This window comes from Schistocerca serialis, chromosome 6 (genome assembly GCF_023864345.2).
Source record: "Schistocerca serialis cubense isolate TAMUIC-IGC-003099 chromosome 6, iqSchSeri2.2, whole genome shotgun sequence".
In the NCBI taxonomy this organism is placed as follows: domain Eukaryota; kingdom Metazoa; phylum Arthropoda; class Insecta; order Orthoptera; family Acrididae; genus Schistocerca; species Schistocerca serialis.
This window is the reverse complement of record NC_064643.1, coordinates 343833477-343852966: the sequence shown is the minus strand read 5'-3', so window position 1 is coordinate 343852966 and position 19490 is coordinate 343833477. Positions and strand designations below refer to the sequence as shown.

Below are 19490 nucleotides of genomic sequence, written 5' to 3'. Positions count from 1 at the left end.
TTGGCTGATCTTCTGACAAATCCAATTGAGTGAGTATGCTTTAATTTGCTGCACGCAGAGATCGGATCTCAGGAAGTCAAGCAGTAACTAGTTATTATTTGACTAATTTTTGATATTTTCCCTTTGGATGAAGTGTTGTGATAAAAGGAAAAATGTTTTAGCGTTCACTGTTATGTGTTATTCCTTGGTATTTCTTTTAATATTCTTATATGTATATAATCTCTTTGAAGTTCATTTAAGTTATGAGGTAAAGTTGTATATCAACAAAATATACTATTTATAAGTACAACTGTGTTGTTTGGACTTTATACTTTACAACATAAATAAATTTATTATTTCATTAGTTTCGATTTTGACGAAATTTGGTAAAAATCATACATATGATATGCCTAATATTTGGTATGAGAGTAGAAGCACAGTCTAACATAACAGTCGCGACACTCACTGCTGTAAAAGTTGTTACCGTTTGACAGCTGGAGCGACACTAGCGCTCCAAGCGGCAAGAAAGGAGAACTTAAGATGCATCGTAAGCATAACGTTTGTTTTCCATCGCTTCCGTAAGTGGTTTACAAAATATTTGTATTATTTTCTTACCTCCAAGACTTTTTGTGATATCAGAAGACATATATGTTTCTAAAAATTATTCCAAAATAAGCGCAAGTAGGGATAAAAATCATGAAACCAGTGGCAAGTTACAATACATTCGTGAAAAAATACTTGTGACGTTGGATAGAACTTCAGCTTACCAAGATGATATCGACGGAATATAAACACACAGATTCACACATGAGAACAGACTTGTACCTCTACATTCAAAAGGTATCGACGTCGCATTTGTCGTTCCGTAGGGCTACTGTGTTTAGTCATTGTCACCTGTTGCCACAAGTATGACCTTCATCTTTATACTACTCTAAGTGGGACAAGCAACTGTCAAATAGTTGGAGAAACATGTTGTGAGTGTAAATCCCAAGTGGTAAGTGGTAAGTTCTTATGGGACCAAACTGCTGAGGTCATTGGTGAATCCCAAGTCCTCAAACCAATAACACTGTCAGAAGTGCTGTCATATGTTAAATTTGTATGCCTTTCACATACCCCTGTAATGTATGCACTGATGGAAACATAAAACACTTAGTCAAAACCTGTATGCCTGAGTGCTGTAACATAAATTTAGAGCAAACAGCTTATTTTTGTCTTCCCATCTTGCAGATGGCATGCTAATCTGGCTTAACAACAAGTCAATGGCATCCTTTTTTAAATATCGAGATCCTATAGTTTTCAAATTTTGTTTATCCTTCTTCACTTGAGCCTTCTGATACCGTTTCCTTTGCTGCCTATAGTTAAAATGATAGGCACTTTCCTTGTCCTGTAACAGTTTTGCACGAAGTCTAGCATTCTGACATTCCACATACTTTTTCTAGACATGAATAATTGCACTTAATTTTTCTATTCCATTGTCGAAGCAGGTCTGTGTCGACGATTCAAATGAATCTGGCTCTGATATATGGAGATCTGAACTGGCTGCTTCAGTACCACAGGAGTTTTTCACAGCTTTAGACGGATTGTCGAAGCTTTGTGGAATTTTTCTCTTCGGCGTCAGTCGAGGTGGCTTCTCTGGAATGTCAAACAATGTGGTTAACTGCTTTCCACACGAGTTTATTATTGTCTGCATTAATGAACTGGTTTTGTTAGACGTGTAGCAGACAAAACTTAACAACATTATAAAGGTAAACAGGGTCTTTTTTCATAAGACGTTCTCGTCTGCTATTCACTATCCATTTTCTGCTCCTAGAACGAAACATTAATCATCAATGTAGTTTGCAAGCGAATCGTAACGATACAGTTTAGTAACATGATGTTATATCCCTTTGGGGTCCCTAGGAAGCTTAAAAAAAGACAGATGTGGTATTTTCTTCTTGTTGTTGCTGCAATTTATTGCGCTACCCTACGTTCCCATTTGTAGAAAGCACAGTACAAACCAAAATAAACAACTACTATTCGCTTTCGCATTCACGATCGCGCCAAACTCAGCAGTTTAACTTACTGGCCGCTTGGCGCGCTGCTGGCGCAGAAGTTAACAAAATCGGGGCGAAGTGTCGCGACTATTATGTCAGACTGTGGTAGAAGAATGTTGTGGCAACATCGTTCTTTCCATAATTTTCTGGGATAGCAAGATCTGAGGAGTTTGAGATTAAAAGCTACAGACGATGATGTTGAAATGAAGTCGGCAGCAAGGATTTGCAGGTTAAATAGCAAGCGTATTCCTTACCTCCTCAACTGACTTTCACTCCAATAAGAAAAAAATAATGGCCATTTGTAAGTATCGTTAACTTTCCTGCCAAAGGTGGAATAGCAGGACACGTGTCACAATGCCCCATCTTATACAACACTTAGCTAAAACCTGGTTTTCTCCTTATAAATCAAGTTTATTTGGTTCACACCTGGCATATAACACTCATTAGTGCTGCTTCATCTGGAAACGAATCCAAAAAAGACATGTCGGATGCTTTCTGAACGCATTGTGGTATAGTCCACACACAATACCATGATCAGTAGATGCGTAGTCGGCAGGGCACGCTTGGCGAGAGCAGCAATGGTGTGGGTTATGGGCGGCGTCCTAGGGGAAGTGCCGAGCACTGGAGGGAAGTGCCGTTCTAAACTGAAGCTCACATTTCCACAGTGTCTTCCTTCACGTCAATATCACAAAAATTATTATCATTAACTAAATGAGGGTCACAACATCATGTACTGACATTTGGAGCTATAAGCAACGCAAAAATGAATTTTTTTACTGAATAATTTCCGAAAAATTAGTGGAAGTGCCGTTCTAAACTGAAGCTCACTTTTTCACAGTGTCTTCCTTCCGCATCAGTATCACAATAACTACTATCATTAAAGAAATGATGGTCACAGCATCATGTACTGACATTTAGAGCTATATGCAACTTAAAAATGATTTTTTTTACCGAATAACTTCCGTAAAATAGTTTGAGAAAGCTTGCAGGGCGTGCGCCACGATTTTGTCATCGCCGGCCGGCCGAGAGGTGGCAAACACTATCGGCCTCGCTTTCTGAACAATTGAATGAACTCGTCCAGCGCTTTGGAGGAAAAATGGTCATTGTGTGTCACCCACCATAACTGCGGGGAATCTAGGAAGGTTAATTTTTACGGAAATTTTGATTATCATGGCTGTATACTAGACAATTTGGCGACGTAAGCTTTTATTACTGCCACTTGTTGCGGAGCACAAACTGCAACTATATTTTTACATTTTTCAATTGAGAGCTGTATTAACGTAAACAAATGTACTATAACAAAAACACGCGAATGGTACATAGAAGAATACTGTTAAGGGTGTAAGCTTTCACCACCACCACCAGAAATCGCTACGAGTTGCAGAACCGAGACCAGCCGAGAGCACCCGATCGCCACGAAGATTTGCTGTCCCTAGGCGCAAGTGTCAACTCCTTCTGCTAACTTCAACCATATCTCTGGACTGGGTTATAGATACGCCGGATTTGAACAGTATTTTGATAAACAGTGGAAGTCGCCGAAGCGTTTTTAGTAGTTTGTTATAACAGTATGTCAGAGGACGAAAGAAAAGAGGGATTGCTCGATGTGGAGGGGTTGAAAACTGATTTAGACAATCACTGTCTGGATAGTGTACATGCTAAACTAGATTCAACTGCTCGAGCCTTTGCAAGTGAGCATACTAGGTAATGGCAATATATTGAAGATTTATTTAGAAAAGAATTCCAATGACTTGTTGGTGCCTTCTGTACGGGCCATACAATCAGTTCGATGTAGTGGTACAAGAAGTAAATTTTCCGAAGGGCGATACATGATATAATAACATTTTATACCTTAAATTTTGTGGAAGCATTTGATATGTCGGAAGATGTGACGTGATATATTCCTTGGTCTCTGTAGGCATTCAAATTGGCAGGGTGTGAAACTAAGAAACATTTAACAATGCATTTGTGTGCACTCTAATCTCTCTCTTGTTGTTATCATGATCTCTTCAAGAGATGTACATTAGTGGCAGCATTATTGTCTCTCTGTGTCATTTGAATACGGGTTTTCTAGATTTTGCAAGAATTATGGCATCTTTCGTCCAAAGGTTCCCAGTGAAATTCCCAGTTTGTTTCTGTTACACTTTTATATGTGCTGTACCGATTTATTACAATCCTAGCAGGGTGCCTCGGAGTTTGTTTAGTGCATGGCTTGTTTAGTGCATGTTGTCACTTCCCTTCTTCTCACCAGTAAGGACCCCAAGACACTGCAACAGTTCTCAAAAATTGACATTTGTTTCTTTCGTAATGAGAAGTCTAGTATTGTCTTACGAAGAGTATTTAGCATTGTGCCCTGTGCTGTTTGGGATGGAGTGTGACAGACAACTTCTTCGTAAGTTACTGTTTGAATAGCAAGTGGCAATCTCGACACTTCAGATTGCGTGGCATGTGTAATGATCAACTTGTGACAGGAATCTTGTGTAGTCTTTAGTAGTCGTTCATTAGAAATGGGAAAGCTTGCTTGTCTTCAAATTGCTATTAGCATACCAAATGGTCATGTCTGCTATGTAAATGTTTGACATACATAGAAGATGTAATAGTGCACCATTCTATTAAGAAGTTAATTATGTGGAAAGAAGATCTGCAAAGTTTCTTCGTTAATCTGTCTACTCATTTGTTTGTTTTTTGCAATAAACCTGTTGTATTACAGTGAGGTGAAAAGTCATGAGTTACCCCCTAATATTGTGTCGGACTTCCTTCTGCCTGGTGTAGTGCAGCAATTCAGGTCAATGGAAGCATCAGATTCCACCTGTCTGCTTTGATCCCGACATAACGGTACGGTATGTGACATTATGGTGCAGAATTTTGGAGTTGGTTGTGTTTGTAGATGTATTGTTCTTTTGATGGTACCCTCTGATGGTGGATGTGGACATGCTAAGTTTAACCTTTGGGGTTGGATTCGTTTGAGTTTTGGTTGTCATCGTGCCGTGGTTTTGAGTTGAGGTAATTGGTGGGTGACATGGATTGTGGAAGTGCTTTCAGTGATTATGGTTCTTTTTTGTTGATTATGGTTCTTTTTTGTTCATGTGTTTGGTATTTTTGTTAGGCCTGATTAGTTTGGTGTTGTGTGGAAAGAAATCCTGTTATTTTCTTTTTATTATTTTTATTTTTTTATTGCTTTTTCTTTGGGTATGTGTATGACAGTGAAGTTCACAAGCGTATCATTACGTTATGAGATGGGTGATATGACTTCTGTCATACACTTTCTGCAGATGCTTGGTCTTATGCTGAATAGGTTAAGTGTCATGTTTGTGGCTGGCGCTTTGTGTGTGTGTGTGTGTGTGTGTGTGTGTATATACTATCTGTCACCTAATTCACCATTGATTGCAGAGTATGTATGTAGATGTAGAATTTGCTGATCACCGTATATGTTGCCAAAGATGTATGTGTGCACATGTTACTTTCCATTGCTATATTGAAAAGAAGTGTTTTTATTGGCTTCAAACATTAAAACATGTCAGATCAAACTTCCATTCCTCTAATCAGATGTCAACTGCCATGATTCGTACCTCCATCTTCTGTACATCATAATGAATTAATTTGAATTGCATAACAAGTTCAATAACCGTGATAAGTCTGTTTATACAAATAGTTGTTGTTGTCTTCACTACAGAGACTAGTTTGATGCAACTCTCCGTGCTGCTCTATCATGTGCAAGCTTCTTTATCTCAGAGTACCTACTGCAACCTACATTCTTCTGAATCTGCTTAGTGTATTCACCTCTTGGTCTCCCTCTGATTTTTACCTTCCACACTGCCCTCCAATACTAAATTGGTGATCCCTCGATGCCTCAGAACATGTCCTACCAAATGGTATCTTCTTCTAGTCAAGTTGTGCCACTAATTCCTCTTCTTCTCAATTCTATTCATTGCTTCCTCATTGGATACATGATCTACCCATCTAATCTCCAGCATTCTTCTGTAGCACCACATTAAAGCTTCTATTCTCTTCTTGTCCAAACTATTTATAGCCCATGTTTCACTTCCATACATGGCTACACCACGCACAAATACTTTCAGAAAAGACATCCTGATGCTTACATCTATACTCGATGTTAACAGATTACTCTTTTTCAGAAATGCTTTCCTTGCCATTGCCAGTGTACATTTTATATTGTCTCTACTTTAACCATCATCTGATTTAATTCGAATAATTCCATCATCCTCATTATGCTTTTGTTGATGTTCATCTTATATCTTCCTTTCAAGACACTGTCCATTCTGTTCAACTGCTCTCCCAGGTCCTTTGCTGTCTCTGACAGTAATACAGTGCCATCGGCAAACCTCAAAGTTTTTATTTCTTCTCCATGGATTTTATTTCCTATTCCGAATTTTTCTTTTGTTTCCTTTACTGCTTGCTCAATATACAGATTGAATAACATTGGGGGTAGGCTACAGCCCTGTCTCACTCACTTCTCAACCACTGCTTCCCTTTCATGCCCCTCAACTTTTATAAGTGCAATCTTGTTTCTGGACAATTTATAAATAACCTTTCACTCCTGCATTTGACCCTAAATTAACACATCCATTTGCTGACAATTCATGACAGTGGTTGCAACTGATTATCTCCCACTGCATTCTCTGTCTTTATTGCTGGCTTAACTTTGTGTCATACTTCACACATTATCTTGGCACTGGTGCTGTCGTCGTGCATGTCATGTAGACTGATGTGGATGTCAGTCAGTGTTGACCCCATTTTTCATAAAAAGAAAACCTCGATGATAGTATGTTGCTCCCGCTTGAAATTTGTTATATAGGCCTACCTGGAAATGGAAAAAGGTTCACTCTAATGGTACAATTTGAATGACTTTCATCTATTACTAAAGACCATAAATTTTTATTTGTAGTACGTCCACAACTGTTGTGAAACATGTTTGTGATAAACAAATCTGCCACAGCTCTAAAATACTTTATTGGCCAGAGTCATGAACAACAGAAGTCGCTATACACTGCTACGGTTTCAGTGTCTTAGCCTCATTTCAGTCCACTTGCCATAGTTGTGCAGGTCACATAGGCCCACTGTATCAGCGTTTGACTGTGTGCATACCCAGTGGCAATTTTGGGACATGAGGAATTTTTCCAATCCACAGTTGGCAGTTGGAGTTCTTCACAGCAACAATTTGGGGTGTTATTTGATGGTTCACCTACTGTAGATGATTGCGTATTAGTTGTTAGGGCATGGACATGCCGCCCTCCTACTGCTAGATTTAACACACACCTAGTGATGGGGCTAAGACTCCAAAACCATGACAGCATGTAGCGACTTCTGTTGTGCAAGACTTCGGTCGATAAAGTATTTTACAATATTGGTGGAAAATATTATTAAAGAAGTTGTAAGCGTACCAATTCTGCATTGTGCTTTGGGTGTAGGTCTTGTAGAAAAGTAAAACTGGGAGAATCCTCAGTTGGTTTAAGGTGAACTGTCTATGAGAGGACTTTTGCAAAAACTGATTACCTGTGATTATGATTACATTGCTGTTTGTAGATGTATATCTGCAGCAGGTTATGTTGAATTCTGAAGGCATACTTCGAGGCAGTGCTGTGAACAGAATTTTGTTCAAGAGTCTTCCTTTAACCTTTGTACAGTCTGTCCTTAGTGAACAACTATTTCTTGATACTGACTGGAGGGTGCAGTATTTTGTGAATGAAAGCTTCGCCTGGACCTTTCACATGGTTCTAAAGACTAAGTTAGCACCGCAGCTCTCCGCTGTAACTTACTCTAGATTCTTGACGTGTACCGGGACTTCGAAGTGGTATACACTGATGGCTCGATGGCTGATGGTCATGTTGGCTTCGCGTGTGTTCATGGAGGACATATTGAACAGCACTCCTTGCCAGATGGCTGCAGCATTTTTACTGCAGAGCTGGTGGCCATTTCTCATGCTCTTGAGCACATCCGCTCATGCCCTGGTGGGTCGTTACTTCTCTGTACTGACTCCTTGAGCAGCCTACAATCTATCAACCAGTGCTACCCCTGCCATCCTTTGGTAGCGACCATCCAGGAGTTCATCTAAGCCCTGGAACGGTCCAGTCATTCTGTGGTGTTTGTGGGGACCCCAGGCCACGTCGGAATCCCAGGAAATGAACTTGCCGACAGGCTGGCCAAACAGGCTACTCGGAAACCCCTTCTGGAGATCGGCATCCCTGTAACTGACCTGCGATCATTATTACGCCACAAGGTTTTTCAGCTTTGGGAGATGGAATGGCATAAGCTCAGTATGCCCAACAAACTGTGCGCCCTTACGGAGATTACGAATGTGTGGAACACCTCCATGCGGGCCTCTCACAGTGACTGTGGTTCTCTGCCGGCTTCGCGTTGGCCATACGTGGCTAACACAAGACTACCTCATCCGTCGTGAGGACCCACCTCGGTGTCACTGTGGCTCACAAATGACTGTCGTCCACATCTTGCTGGACTGCTCACTTTTAGCTGCTCTGCAGCAGACTTTTAACTTTCCCAGCACCCTGCCTTCGGTGTTGGGCAACAATGCCTCAACAGCAGTAGTAGTTTTATGTTTTATTTGTGAGGAGGGGTTTTCATCGTACTATATAAGGGTGGGCATTTAGCCTTCTCTCTGAGGTCGCCACCCTCCCTCTATTTTAACTCTGTTGCACTTTCTTTGCATTTGTTTGTCTTGGTCATCATCTTTTCCCTACATGTGTTCATCTCACCTTGTCTTTTTGGGGTGGACATTTTAATGTGATCAGCCAGCCCAGACCATCTGCTCTATGGTTTTAATACCTTCTCCTTCTTTTCCTGTTTTTTGTTCGTTCCATTCGTTTTCTTTTTAGGTGTGGTGTTGTGTGTTTTTGTACCTTGTGCCTTGCTTGTGTCAGGAAAAAGGGGCTGATGACCCTGTAGTTTGGTCCCTTTATACCCCCCTCCCCCCCCACCCACCCAAAAAGACCTTTTACAGTTGTATGTTCATGTTCTGATGTCAAAATATTGTCGCAATAACCAAGACTAAAAAAATTACACATGCTTACCAGGTTAGCTATTAAAATTTTTTTTAAGTAGCTCACTCACATCGCCCTTGGTGTAATCAGTAGTCAAAGTATCTGTTGCACACACTTGTAGACAGTGTGCAGAGAACTCATGAAATTCATAGTGCTCTCTCTGTCAATGTGATCAAGAAGACAGAAGATACCAGTGAGGTAACAAAGGTCATGGGATAATGGTACTCATGTTAACAGATGGCAGTAGTATTGTGTATACAAGGTATAAAAGTGCAGTGCATTGGCAGAGCTGTCATTTGTACTCAGATGCTTCATGTGAAGAGGTGTCTGACATTATTATGGCTGCACAGCGGGAATTAATGGACTTTGAATGTGGAATGGAGCTAGACACATGGGACATTCCATTTCGAAAGCCATTAGGGAATTCAGTATTCGAATATCCACAGTGTCAAGAGTGTACTGAGAATACCAGATTTTGGGCCTTACCTCTCACCATGGACAGTGCAGCAGCTGACAGCCTTCACTTAACAACCAAAGGCAGCGGCGTTTACATTGTCAGTGCTAACAGAGAAGCAACACTACGATGAATGTGTCTGTTAGGATAATGCAGTGAAATTTGGCATTAATGGGCTATGGCAACAGACAACCGATGAGAGTGCCTTTGCTAATAGCATGTCATCGCCTGCAGCACCTCTCCTGTGTTCATGACCATATCAGTTGGAAAATGATGGCCTGGGTAGATGAGTTCTGGTTTCAGTTGGTAAGCGCTGTTGGTAGGGTTTGAGTGTGGTGCAGACCACACGAAGCCATGGACCCTAGTTGTCAACAAGGCACTACGCAAGCTAGTGGTGGCTCCCTAATGGTGTGGGCTGTGTTTACGTGGAATGGACTGGATCCTCTGGTCCAACCTAACCAGTCATTGACTGGAAATGGTTATTTTCGGTACTTTGAGACCATTTGCAGCCATTCATGGAGTTTGTGTTCCCAAGCAATGGTGGACTTTTTATCGATGATAATGCATTATATCACCAGGTCACAACTGTTTGTGATTGGTTTGAAGAACATTCTGGATAATTCGAGTGAATGATTTGGCCACCCAGATTGCTCAACATGAATCCAAACATTTATGGGGTGTACTTGAGAGGTCAGTTTGTGCACAAAATCCAGCACTGGCAATGCTTTCACAATTACAGTCAGCTATAGAGGCAACATGATTGGATATTTCTGCAGGGACTTCCAGTGACTTGTTGAGTCTGTGCCACATTGAGTTGCTGCACTATGCTGGGCAAAAGGAAGTCAGACACAATATTCGGGGGTATCACATGACTTTTGTCACCTCAGTGTGCATCTACATCTACAGAAATACTCTGCAAGCCACTGTATTGTGTTTTGCGGAGAGCACCTTGTATCGCTTGTTCTTTGACTTTCAGAAGACATTTGATTCATTTCCACACAGTCACATAGTGAATTGAATCCAAGCTTCAGCTTATCTTAGGCTTCACCCTTTATTTCCCAGTTCTGCAGAGCATCTAACATGTAAGCTGTTTGCATGATTTTCTTTTTTTAAACATTTCACTAATGGTGTGCTTCTGGATGTACAGGCGAGTTTCTGTTGGTGTAAACCTGGAAGTACACCATTAATGAGTTATGCTAGGCACTTGTTAGAAATTTATCAGACAATCAGTCAACCAAGAAAACCATGGTGTACTTTCAACAGTGTGTGCAAAAGTAGCTATCAGTCTAATACAGAGTATACACTGTGTAATCTCATATTTAAACTTGGAGAAATTGTGGGTTGGGAGTCTAACTTCAGCCATACCACTAGGTGTGTTTTCAGCATGCTTTCGATGACTATGTACCTTCCAAAGCAAGTTTGTATAGACTTTGGACACAAGAGAAACTTTGTTCAATACAAAAGTTTGTTTCAACTATGGGAGAAAATGAGTGTAGAGCCTGGACAATAATTGAAAAGTGGAAATGGAAGAGGTTCTTAAGTGCCAAATCCTACATTTGTCAAGAAAGTCAAAGACAGTTTCTTGTTTTGTATGTATTGGTATACAAAAAATCAAGAAGGCATTCTGATACCACAGTCACATCACTGCAAAAAATAATGACACAGACTAGAAAATAAGTAATTTATTAAGTACATTCTATGTGCCATACCAGGAAACTGACTGGGCCTAATCACCAATGCAAAAGTTTTTGTTTAAAGTGTCATTGATGCAGAGGCACTGTATTTTATTTGTGATAGTACTGGTACAGAAATACAGCAGTAATATTTTAACTAGTAGAACTGTTCTCAACAAAAATCATTTACAAGACGATAATAAAATAAAATAAAACAAAAAAACCTTTAGGTATTGATTTCTATTTCTAACACAGCTCATTTCTTGAGATCAGGTGTTGTGTTGCAAAGTTTTCTGTAAAAACTCGCTGTGCCTTTGAAGAAGAAATGGCAACATCATTGTTGGGTCTTTCTGTTTTGCAGTGGAATAGAGGCCTTACTTACCTTTCTCTATTTCTCTGCAATTGCAAGACCTCTGTCACAGCTCTTTCCTCCTCAAGCCATCCTGGGCTAAATGGTGGAGACCTTGATCCATGCACTTAGAACACCATTGCATAGTACTGCACGGCACAAAGACCATATTACGTTTAGTAATGAAAGTAGTAAACATTCTTCCATGATTAGACACCATGAACAAGTCTAGGAACATGCACCAGAGTACCAAGAACACAGTAACACCGAAAATGTGTTTTGTGAAAAAATAGCATTTAGAACATTTTCCATTTCCATTCTACAATTGGAGGATCCTCATTGCACCTTCAAACAAATTCACTACATTCTTGTTATCAGCTCGGTATAAACATAGCAGATCCTACATACAAATCTTTAAGGTATATAGAAATAAAAGTAGTCCTTGGATACTTCACCTTCTAATCTCAAGCTACAAGCAGATTCTGCCAGCCTGTGCTACAAAAATTTGATTCTGCTCACTCAAAAGTAACATTTATAATTTTGTAACTAAAGATAAAATGCAGTTGTACATATATGGCCCTGAAATAAAGTGCATTTGTATACTTGGGTCTTGCCAGAAAATACCAAGACCATGAAGTGTGAGGAAACAAATGGTGTACACTTTCTTCGAGGGAAGTGGTCTTCACACAACCTGTGTGGTGGTTGTAGATGGGATAGTAATTTCAGGTTGGTATTCTAAAGTCTTCTGGACAACATGACAAGACCCATCAAGGAGAAATGTTCAGAATTAGGAGTGCATAGCCTACAATGCAAGCTAACCATGTATCGAAAATAAAGTCTCCCGTTGAGGAGTCTCAGTTTGTGGCATTTTCTCATCTACCCTACAAGTATGTTTTAGTCCATGAGATTGCTCTTTCTCAAAACAAAAGAAATCACCACAAATATGTCTCTTCAGAAGCAGCATCTCTGTTTATGATCCTTACGTAAAAGTCCTACCGAACTGGCCTAAAAGAAAAGTAGTCCACCCTGTAGCATTCACCAAGTAGTTTGAATTTTTAAGAGGGTGAAAAAGGGAGTTCTTCAAAAAGATTTAAAGGAATGTGTTTAAAATATTTTAATTATGATGGATCTCATAGCTTAACAGAATCTGTAATATGTGAATGGCCTGGTAAAAGAAATTGGAAGCTCCATGAAGCTGTTCACAGACAATGCTGTTGTACACACAGAAGCTACAACAGTTGTAGAAACATGCAGGAAAACCTACAGAGGACTGAGATGTGGTGCAGGTACTGACAACTGACCTTCAATAAACATTTATAATGTATTGGTTGTAGAGAGGTGGTAAGGCCCTCCTTTATTTGATTAAACCTCAAATTTTCAAAAGTTGAGTATGATTTCTTGAACTTTTGTTGGTCATTGAACCCTAAAGCCAATGGCCTTGCCGCAATGGTAGCACAGGTTCCCATCAGATCACCAAAGTTAAGCACTGTTGGGCTGGGCTAGCACTTGGATCAGTGACCATCCGGTCTGCCGAGAGTTGGCAGGCGGGGTACACTCAGCCCTTGTGAGGAAAACTGAGGAGCTACTTGATTGAGAAGTAGTTGCTATGGTCTCGTAAACTGACATACAGCAGGGAGAGCTGTGTGCTCCATATCTGCATCCAGTGACATCTGTGGGCTGAGGATGACACGGCGGCCGGTTGGTACTGTTGGGCCTTCGAGGTCTGTTCGGCTGGAGTTTAGTTTAGTATAGAACCCTAAAACAATTAAATTTATTGATTAGCTCTTTGAGGTTATGATAGTTATTGTACGTACCTTAAAAGAAAGAAAGAGAAAAAAAAAACCTGAAGAATATACTTTTATTGGCCTCTGTCTGGTATTATGTTGCAGCAGCATTTTTCACAATACAGCAGTAATCAACTAGTGTGTTACACTTAATTTCCCTTTGTACTGTTGCTTCACCAGTGAATCACATTGGTGAAAGTGCTCACCATGTTCTTTACTCGAATAACCGCAATTTGCTGAGAAGAAATGTGAATGTGATGACAAAAAGGCACATTTTTTTATGATACTATAATAACCTTGTTCTCAGTCTTTGTCAGCTTCTGTCCCACACACACCGCCACTTCTGAATCATGACCGAAACTTCACTTATTCTGCAGTCACATCTTCCTCTCTGCAGTCTCTCTCTTCCTGTGTTTCATCTCTTCACCCACCATTCCTCCACTCATTATATGCTTTGGACAGCTACCCTTGTTGCTGGCCAAAACCAGCTCACTGGTGCTACATTCCTATCCAGTGTGCATGCAGTTCCTCACTCCTAGTTCTTGGCCACCTTTCCTTAACCCTCCCTCACCACTCTCTGCCTGCTTTCTCTCCTGTTTGATCACAGCCAGCATGCTCATATAAGTTTTGTTTTCCAATTCATGGAATGCAAACAAATAGCCCAAAATATTTCTGTGCCCATCAGATTCCTCTTATTTACATGGTACTATTCTATGTAATAGCTGTACGAATCCTTTCTTATGCTCCTGTTAAGAGGTGTGAAGAACACTGTAGGCAGAATGATTTCACATACAAATAAAGATTTTTCAGCATCCATTGAATTTCCAGTTGTTTATCTGTGATATGTGCTGCAAACAACAGTTACAACCAATGTAGCTTAGGGTTGTCATAGTATGACTGACCCATGCGGTGTCATTAAGAGGAAACCGTACCTGTAACTACATTAGTGTCATGTCATACACCAATGTCAATTGTGGTCTTGAGGTGTTTCTTGGCAAGAAACTTCTGGTTCTTTCAGTTTATCCAGGTCCCATCTCCTTAAATTTCTGCCTTTTTACAGTTTCCTGCCTGATTACGGTATCTATCATTCCGCACTCCGATCCATAGAGTGCTAGTTTTGTTTGTGATGATAATGGTGTCCTCCTGAGTAGTCCCCACCTGGAGATCTGAATGGGGGACTATTTTACCTCCGGAATGTTTTACCCAAGAGGATGCCATCATCATTTAATCATACAGTAGAGCTGCATGCCCTCGGGGAAAAATTGCGGCTGTAGTTTCCCCTTGCTTTCAGCCATTTGCTGTACCAGTACTGCAAGGCTATTTTGGTTGGTGTTATGAAGCCAGATTAGTCAGCCATCCGGACCGTTGCCCCTTCAGCTACTGAAAAGGCTGCTATCCCTCTTCAGGAATCACACCTTGTGTGGTGTCTCAACAGATAGCCCTCCATTGTGGTTGCACCTACAGTATGGCTATCTGTATCACTGAGGCGCTCAAGCCTCCTCGTCAATGGCTAGGTCCCTGGTTCATGTAGGGTCAGGAAGGGGGGGGGGGGGGTGTGCCTAACTTAATTCAGGAATGCAAAATCCAGGAACTAAAGGCTATAGAGTTCCTCTTATATTTTAAAGCATGATTGTTTGTATCCAGTCTCTGTGGTATTGACCTCCGCCATTAACGAGGCTAGGTAACGAACAGTACCTGGTGTATTTACTCCCTCGATGTCTGCATCTGATGACAGTACAAATAAATTTGATTATGGGGGCAGTAGGTCATCCCCACTCTTGGCTTCTGTGGCACCATCTTTAGGAACCACTCTTTGCTGAAGAAACAACATCCTTGTCCAGGAATCTACTGGTTTCCTTCTGGAAACCTTCTCACCGGAAAGTCACATATCGGAGACCTGACACAAGCTAGTGGCTGAAGGAGCCGTGGACCATGGATCCCAGGGCTACCCGTCCTCCTTCCATTCCTACCACCACAGCAGGTAAGCCTTCACAAGAATCTTGATTGCCAAAAGTTGTGAAAGACAAGAAGATTAAATATTGGGAGAAGACTACTTGAGTGATACTGGAGACACCATATTCTCTAGTCTCTGTTCCTTTAGAAGTTTTTTTACAGTGGCTGTATACCACGGAGGTTCCTTCCCATTATGAACTGTTCTATTGGCTACATGTCTTTCCAGTGCATAGTCAATTATTCTTTTAAACTTGACCCCTAGTTCTCTAGTTCCAACTTGCTCCTGCCATGTACTGCAAGTTTAAAGTTCCTCACTGAGATATGACACTACTGATTTTTGTAATGTAGTTTACTGAATGTAAACATCTTTCTACTTGTCTTAATTGTCCTTTGTACTTCATTAAACATTGTTGCCACAGTTGCGCCATGCTCACTGATACCAGTTTTGATGTGGACATCCTCAAAGAGGTCAGGTCTGTTTGTTGCCATTTGATCCAATGTATTTCCATCATGAGTGGGGTTCTGAGTTATCTGTTCTAGGTAGTTTTCAGCGAAGGCATTTAGTAATGTTTCACAGGATGTCTTATTGTGCCTGCCACTAACAAAACTGTAATTTTCCAAATTGATTGTTGGTTGATTAAAGTCTCCATCAATGGTTACAGTATGATTGAGGAACTTGCGGACAGGTGAACAGAGGTTTTCTCCGAAGTTTTCCGTTACATCAGAAGATAAGTCTGGTGGGTGATATATGGCTCCAATTGTCATTTTATGTCCAATACTGATACTGAGCCTTGCCCAAACAGTCTCACATGCAGCTTGTTTCTATGTTGATGGTTTTGAGTTTCTTGTCTACTGTGACAAATATGTTACCTTCATTCCCTATTTGCTGATCCTTTTCTATACTCTTAAATGTTCCCCAAAAATCTCACTGCTATCAATTTTAGGTTTCAACCAGCTTTCTGTACCCGGTATCATCTGAGCTTCACTGCTTTTCATGAGTGCTTCAAGCTCTGGCACTTTGTTGCGAATGTTCCCACAATTTACCATTAGGATTTTAATACACTCATTTGTGGGAGACATTTCTTTCAATCTTACACTGATACCTTTGGATTTCCTACAGCTATCTTTATCTGGATTGGATGGAGGGTCACCTAATCTAAAAAACCCTTGTGTGCATCACACACACAGTGAGCTATCTGAGTACAAGCCTCTGATGTGTACTGTGCACCTGAACCATTTAAGTGGACCCTACAGTTCTCAGACATCCGGTGCAAGTCCACGAAGTTGCAGCCTAGCTTGTCACAGAACATTAGAAGTCTCTGGTTGAGTCCTTTCACTCAACTCAGAACCAAAGTGCTACAATCAGTTCTGGGGACAATACTGCAAATTGTGAGCTCTGTGGAAACTCTGTGTGCAAGACTGGTCTTCACAACCTTCTCTGCTAGTTGCTTGAATGACCTAAGTGTGATTTCTGATCCCATACGACAGATATCATTTGTTCCACTGTACACCACACCTGGCAGATGGTTGCACCCTCTTCCCTCAGTGGCTGCCGGAATAGCCTCTTCAACATGTTGCCTGAGGCTGCCAGGCATACACACGGTGCACCTGGTTTCCTTTCCTATCTCTTGCTGCCATTTTCCTAAAGGTTGCCATCATTCACTCTACATTTGAACTGCTGATGATTAATAGATCATACCTTTTCATGTTTGCCTCGTCTTGACACCGGACAAGACAGTTTCCCAAAAGGAGGTGAAGTCTAAGTCCCAGCGGCTCAGTTTCAGGGAAAGACAGCACTGCAAACTTGTTGGTTAGGGGGATCTTTATAACACCCAGAGGCCTCCCTGGTCCCCGTCCACCCTGCACAGGATGTCTAGATGTACCATTGACACGCCACTCACGCCAAGTGGACAGATAGGTACAGATCCTGTACTTTCTGCAGAGGAGATAGGATCCACAGGAGAGACTAGTGCTTGAGGTTCTAGTGGTACTGGTATCACAGGTACACGACTCTAGAGAGCTCTACCGACCCACCGATTCACAGCAGTTGCCAATTGTTGGACAATAATCAGGGTGCTTTCCAGCTGCTTACACATATCAGCCAACTCATCCCATGTTAGAGAACAGCATTCACAGTGGAACTGCATTTTGGCTGGTGCAATGTATTACAAGGCAATGAACAGATAACTTTAAATTTAGCCTGCTGATTATCTTTTAATCTGTTGAGCTAAAAAGTTGCTCGCACAAGAATTGAAGCAAATATGCAGAATGAGATTTCTGTTAAGGCAACATAAGAATCTGTGGTAAAAATTACTAGTTTCCTAAAACATTTTGAAGTTATTACAGTTGTTAGCAAACTCAAAAACAGTTAATGTATGATAAAGGCAGATATATATATATAGGTCCACTTTAAGTGTAACACAGTATGTTAGAATATCTGCTACAGTAACAAAATCACAAATGCCAGTTTGCTACAGATTGCTTGTAGATTATGCAAAGGACAATGGTAGCTTCTGAAAATTCTCAAAGACTCATGTTTATTTGCATTAATATACGATGAAATTCAGAGGTGATGTATTCTTTGTCAGAAATGTGAACCACAAAATGCTGATTTGCTACGAAATAAGTCACGTATTCAAAACACTAGTAATGGTAACTTACGAAAATTTAGTTTTTGTAAACATCTGAAAATTCTCAAAATAAATAAATAAATAAACAAATAAGTAAATAAATAAATTTCATTCTCTCATGTAATTGTACATTGAAATTACAGAATAGTTGTTTTGAAAAAGGCTTAACTTACTGTCGTCAAAAATTTTAAGAGCACGATCGGGTTTAAGCGTACAATTGACAATAACTGTAAGAGTTTATCTTGGCACTCATGAATGTCCAAAATTTCACAACACAAACAGATAATGATACAGTCAATAAAAAATTTGTCAAAGATGCTAAAATGTGCAGCACCAACAAAGCATGTCTTCCGTGTGTTGCAGCCAACAATTTCTTTTCAAGAGATGTACACAGAAGGAAGCAATAGATTGATTGACTCTTCTAGTAAATTGTGGCAGTGAAAATAAGTGACTATCATTGAAGTACAGAGGCATATAGTGGCATTATGAATTTATTTTAGTTAGGTGTGTCTCTTTAGAATGGAACCAACTGTTGGCAAGTCATGTAACATCCCATGTTTTCAACAGATCTGCAAGGTAATATTTTTGTTGGTGTGATTTGACTGTTAGTTCTATTAAAGTTGCTGGTGTGTGTATGCACATAAGTCATATCATGATAAAGAAGTACTTGTCACAGTGACTAGTACATATGTTGCAACCATCAAACTTCATACACATTGAGCCAACAAATTAAACCATGATAAGTACAGGTTGGAATATCAACAGTATTATGAAAATATTTGATTGCTACTCACCATAAAGACACACATTGAGTCGCAGAAAGGTGTGAAAAAATGAGTTAACATAAAAGCTTTTTGCTGAAGCCTTCTTCAGAAAACAAAAATTCACACACAGTCACACAAGCAAGCATGCCTCACACACACGACTGCTATCTCCAGCCATTCCGGACAGAATGCAACTGTATCCTGACCCACGTTGAAGGTGAAGTATACAAACAAATCTGTGGCACAACCATGGGCTCCCAAATGGCACCTTCCTATGCCAACTGTTTGTGGGCCATTTAGAGCAAACTTTCCTCCCAGAACCCCAAACCCCTGGTCTGATACAGGTTCATGATAATATCTTCATGATTTGCACTTAGGGCCAGGATGAGTTATTCTCATTCCTTCACAACCTCAACACCTTTTCTCCCATCCACTTTAGCTGGCTCTCCTCAACCCAGTGTGCCATCTTCTGGACATTGATCTCCTCCTCCTCCTCCTCTGATGGCTCCATCCACATCACTGTCTACATTAAACCTACCAACCACACCTGCGTTTTGACAGTGCCATCCCTTCTACACCAAAATATCCCTCCCATACAGCCATATGGTATATCTGCAGCACAGGAGCTCCCCCGCACAATATGCTGAAGATCTCACAAAGGACTTCACAGGCATGCACTATCCCCCATACTTAGTTAGGAAACAGATTTTCTGTGCCATATCCTCAAACACCCCCAATCCTCCCACCATCCCCAGGAACCTGCTACAAAGGTTCTTTATCACCCCTTACCACCCTGTACTGGAACAGTTGAACCACATCCTTCATCAGGGCTTTGAATATCTATCATAATGCTCTGAA

At 40.6% G+C, this 19490-nt stretch overlaps 1 protein-coding gene across 2 annotated transcripts in view; it reads left to right on the top strand.

The window, feature by feature from the left end:
• Nucleotides 1–3480: 3480 nt before the first annotated feature.
• Nucleotides 3481–19490, top strand: part of LOC126484148 (ataxin-10) — a 97527-nt gene continuing 81517 nt past the window's right edge. Inside the window, exons 1-2 of one of the 2 annotated variants that reach the window (XM_050107546.1) lie at nucleotides 3582–3713; nucleotides 18232–18444. Coding sequence is in view for 1 of the 2 variants with exons in the window: in XM_050107545.1 (XP_049963502.1) it covers nucleotides 3580–3713 (134 nt within the window). In the remaining variant the exon portion in view is untranslated. Of the gene's footprint in view, nucleotides 3714–18231; nucleotides 18445–19490 lie in introns of both variants that reach the window. The other variant, XM_050107545.1, reaches the window with a different exon arrangement.